Here is a 4,502-nt window from a genome sequence, read left to right on the forward strand (position 1 = left end):
ATATATATTTTTATTGTTGAATGTTGTAAATATGTTCTCTCTATACATTGTATTTTTGTAAAGAAAAGGAATAAACAAAGTTGAAAGTTGACAAATGTTTGATAACGAATACGTGATTACGTAAACTCATTTAGATTAACTATTGTTACAGATAAGAAATAGAGAACATAACCGTATTGTAACCAGAAAAGTTGGATGTTAGAGATATGTTTTGATGAAGAAAATATTCTTTCACGAGAAATTATTATTCATGGATGTATCTTCTTCTCTAAGACCAGAGCCATAATGAAATACTGAGCAAACATTGTCAACAAATTACAGGTGTTTTGTCACTATGGAGTGCAGTAACATGTCGCTTTCTGTTTAATTTGTACACATCACCATAATTATGTATGTACCATTATTCTTGACTAGGTCGCCATTATGTTCTTCAACAATATTGGAGACCTCCATTTCTGGATGGTGTTTAACACACGAAATGCGTCCAGGGGGTTGGAACAGTGGATGAAGGTAGATCGGCTGCTCGGCTCGCTCATCATGAATATGTACCAGATGACCCCATTGTGGAGGTTAGTAAGCCGGGGTGTCGTATCTATATCCCTACTGTAGATATAGGTGGATTGTGCCTGCTATATCCCGGTGTCTTTGGAAAAAGGTTTTCCGTGTCAGCACAATTCAAATGAACGTGGTAGAAATACTGTTTGGAATTCATGTCGGAATTGTGTGTGTTCATTTTTAATCCACTCTATTGGGGTTATCCCAATGTAACACGCAGTGCTCCTATCTTGGCCGATTGGATATGTGATTCCATACAAGGCTGATTTAATTGTCGAGTTTATCAGGACATGTAACAATGACTCTGTGACGTTCTCCTGTACCACATTTAGATACATTGGCGTGTTGTACGGATACACAATTAAAATCAGTGACAATACCAATTCTTCCACATTAGCCCCTTACATTAACCTTTTGACCTTTACTAACGAAAACAATCAACAGGGGCATCAATTTCTTCATTTATTTTAGAGATTAGGCAGTAACACCCAGACCTCCTAAACCAAATGTTTAATTTACTCGTAAAAATGGTGCCCTTGATTGACAAATGTCGACTACGAGAAGAAAACTAACAGCACAGGGGTTTTGCGAGAGGCGGGTTAATGAAGACCTTTGGGAAGTTTTATGATTGATATCATTTCATTTCCATGTTCGATATTGATTACCATATGTTCGATACTAGTTTATATAGGTCGATACTTGTATAGAACTGGACTTAACCCTTATTATTTATAACAAGCATTATGACTATTTTATAAGACTAGGATCTAACAAAGATAAAAGAGTCAAGAGATACTTTTAAAGCCACATACTCCCATGTATCAATATATCAATGTTTACATTTTGAGCTTTTTACAGTTTTCGGACTTGATACATGTACATACGTAACAGATTATAATCAGAAACTGAAAGAAAATGTGTATTTATGAAAGTATACGGGGAATTCCCAAAAATAATAACTGTGGCTGCCGGACCAAGTTTCTCTGAAAATTAGTAACACAATGCAACGGCGGGTTTTCCCGTCCATACAAAATGGCGGAACGCCGAAAGCGTGGATCTGCGAAAACGCAGACAGATTCTGTCAAAAAGAAACATAAAAGGGACTGGAATCGGCAAAACCCGAGTATTTCCTAAACCCGAGTATTTCCTTAGGAAAGGAAATGATTCGTTGGGTTTTAGCGAAAGAAGAAAAGGGAATAGACTCGAATTCCGATTTTACCGGACGTCTATTTGATTGCTGGTTAGCTTTTAAACATTGTCCACTTAACCGATCTAAAATTTTATCGATGTTTTGTTTTATGTATATTGCTACGTTTTAAAATTAAGTATTTAAATGTAAACTATGTTTGTTTATTTTGTTCAGTTATTACGCTAATAGTCTGTTAATATATTTAAATGAAAGCATTATTAGGCAAAGTTCACGTATGCTCGATATGTAAATAACGGTCATGTATGTAGTTTATGTGCAGTGCACGTTGTTATAGCCTCGTTCTCGGGATAAAAATAAATGCGGAAAGTTATTTTTATACACTGATGTCTCAACGACTCACCCGGTCAAGCGTCCAGGCCAGTGGTCATTTTATTGTTAGTTGAGCGTGAATGAGCATCTCGGATTGCCATTAATACATGTGTGCAACTAGAATTTTAGGTTGTTTGGGAGTATGTAGCTTTAAAGACAACATCACACTGTTTCATTTAAGCCAACCCGGATACCAGGTTCTGTTCTCCTCGGCGTTTGAAGCGAATAAGGTGTGGTTTGCTGTGACGGATAGAAACATCTATACGGGAAACAAGGAGTATCCTTTCTTCCTAGTCCCTCTTCGGGATTCTGTACCGTTCTCTCTTCTGGCTGGTAAGTTAATGGATTAGAATTCGTATGATAATATTTTAACGCAGAATCATCAACTAAAATAATATATATCATGTGACATCATATGTCAATACTCTTCTTGGTTCCTAACATGGTTTCCGACGGTTGGTCGATCTGTTTCAAAATATGTCGGTTAAGCGGTTAGTTTAGACATATACATTTTGTAGCTATATAGGCTTTCTGTTGTTACAGAGACCGAAGTGGTACCAAACCATGATCCAACCCCGCTAGGTGAATTCGGACCTTTCCTGTCTCAGGACGTAGTACAGGTAACAGCACTCTCCGTAATTAAACTTTCAAATAGAAAACAAAGCAATTCAAGGTTGCGCGGTTATATTTTTTAGTCAAACTGGTCCATTTAAGGCAGTCTTTATGACTCTTTAATTTATACAGGTGTCTACCAATGTTTGTTCAGTTATCCAAGGAATCGACACAAAATTGAAACGCATGTAGATAATGAGTGATTTTGGAGATCAAACTTCTCAATCAATAAATATTCATTTATATCTGTTTCTGTTTCAGAGTTATCCGTTACTTGTATCGAAATACTAAATACAAAAATCACAAAATCGTTTTCTGTTTACCAACGTGAATTCAAACAAGAAACGAAAATAGTGCATTTCCATAGTTGTTTTGACATTATTGTTTTTGTCACTTTGTCAAGATCGACCTGAGTGGACTTGCGTTGGGAAGCATGGTGTACGTGCTTGCTATTCATGCCAGTACACAGAACTCCGGAGTAGCTGTACAAGAGTTTTACAAATTGTTGTACAGTACGGACGTGTGCAACACAGAGGACAGAGTAACCTACCGGCGACAGGACGGTATGATTCTGGTACGTATAGAGACATTTACCGGCGACAGGACGGCATGATTCTGGTACGTATAGAGACATTTACCGCCGGCAGGACGGCATGATTCTGGTACGTATAGAGACATCTACCGGCGACAGGACGGCATGATTCTGGTACGTATAGAGACATCTACCGGCGACAGGACGGCATGATTCTGGTACGTATAGAGACATCTACCGGCGACAGGACGGCATGCTTCTGGTACGTATAGAGACATCTACCGGCGACAGGACGGCATGATTCTGGTACGTATATAGAGACATCTACCGGCGACAGGACGGTGTGATTCTGGTACGTATAGAGACATCTACCGGCGACAGGACGGCATGATTCTGGTACGTATAGAGACATCTACCGGTGACAGGACGGCATGATTCTGGTACGTATAGAGACATCTACCGGCGACAGGACGGCATGATTCTGGTACGTATAGAGACATCTACCGGCGACAGGACGGCATGATTCTGGTACGTATAGAGACATCTACCGGCGACAGGACGGCATGATTCTGGTACGTTATAGAGACATCTACCGGCGACAGGACGACATGATTCTGGTACGTATAGAGATATCTACCGGCGACAGGACGGCATGATTCTGGAACGTATAGAGACATCCTACCGGCGACAGGACGGCATGATTCTGGTACGTATAGAGACATCTACCGGCGACAGGACGGTATGATTCTGGTACGTATAGAGACATCTACCGGCGACAGGACGGCATCATCATGATTCTGATACCAACATCTACCGGCATAAAACTAGCTGTTACGAAAACATAGGGTAGTTGTGTCTTCTTGCTTCCTCATTAGCTTCCGTGTCATTTTTGTCTAATTCAATAAATACACTTCCTCCAAATAAGGACCAGGGCAGTTACCAGGAGTCATATACCTAAACCAGGAACATTTCCTGATTATAGTGACAAACATAAAACTAGCAAAACGAATATGTAGTCCAGGATTTAACTATTGTGTATCAATTTATCAAGGATCCATTACATTGTTATTGGGAACAAATCATTTGATACAAAGAGCAATTACCATGATATGATCTTGATCTGTTAGTTACGTGGATATCGAAGTAAGAGGCTGATGTAGAGTGTTTAAGATTCCTGAGGGCATTACCAATCTACATGTACATTACTTATATATTTACATGTAACATATACGTGTACTCTCTCAGTGTACATAGTTTCCTGTTGTTTCTTTGTTGACAGCAACT

At 39.2% G+C, this 4,502-nt stretch overlaps 1 protein-coding gene across 1 annotated transcript; it reads left to right on the top strand.

Annotated features, from left to right (window-relative positions):
* Positions 1–438: 438 nt before the first annotated feature.
* LOC117336001 lies at positions 439–3,587 on the top strand. Its single transcript, XM_033896311.1, has 4 exons — positions 439–569; positions 2,256–2,407; positions 2,618–2,694; positions 3,090–3,587. The coding sequence occupies exons 1-4, from the start codon at positions 460–462 to the stop codon at positions 3,297–3,299; spliced, it is 549 nt and encodes a 182-aa protein (XP_033752202.1). The 5' UTR covers positions 439–459; the 3' UTR covers positions 3,300–3,587.
* Positions 3,588–4,502: the final 915 nt, after the last annotated feature.

This window comes from Pecten maximus, chromosome 10 (genome assembly GCF_902652985.1).
Source record: "Pecten maximus chromosome 10, xPecMax1.1, whole genome shotgun sequence".
Lineage (NCBI taxonomy): Eukaryota > Metazoa > Mollusca > Bivalvia > Pectinida > Pectinidae > Pecten > Pecten maximus.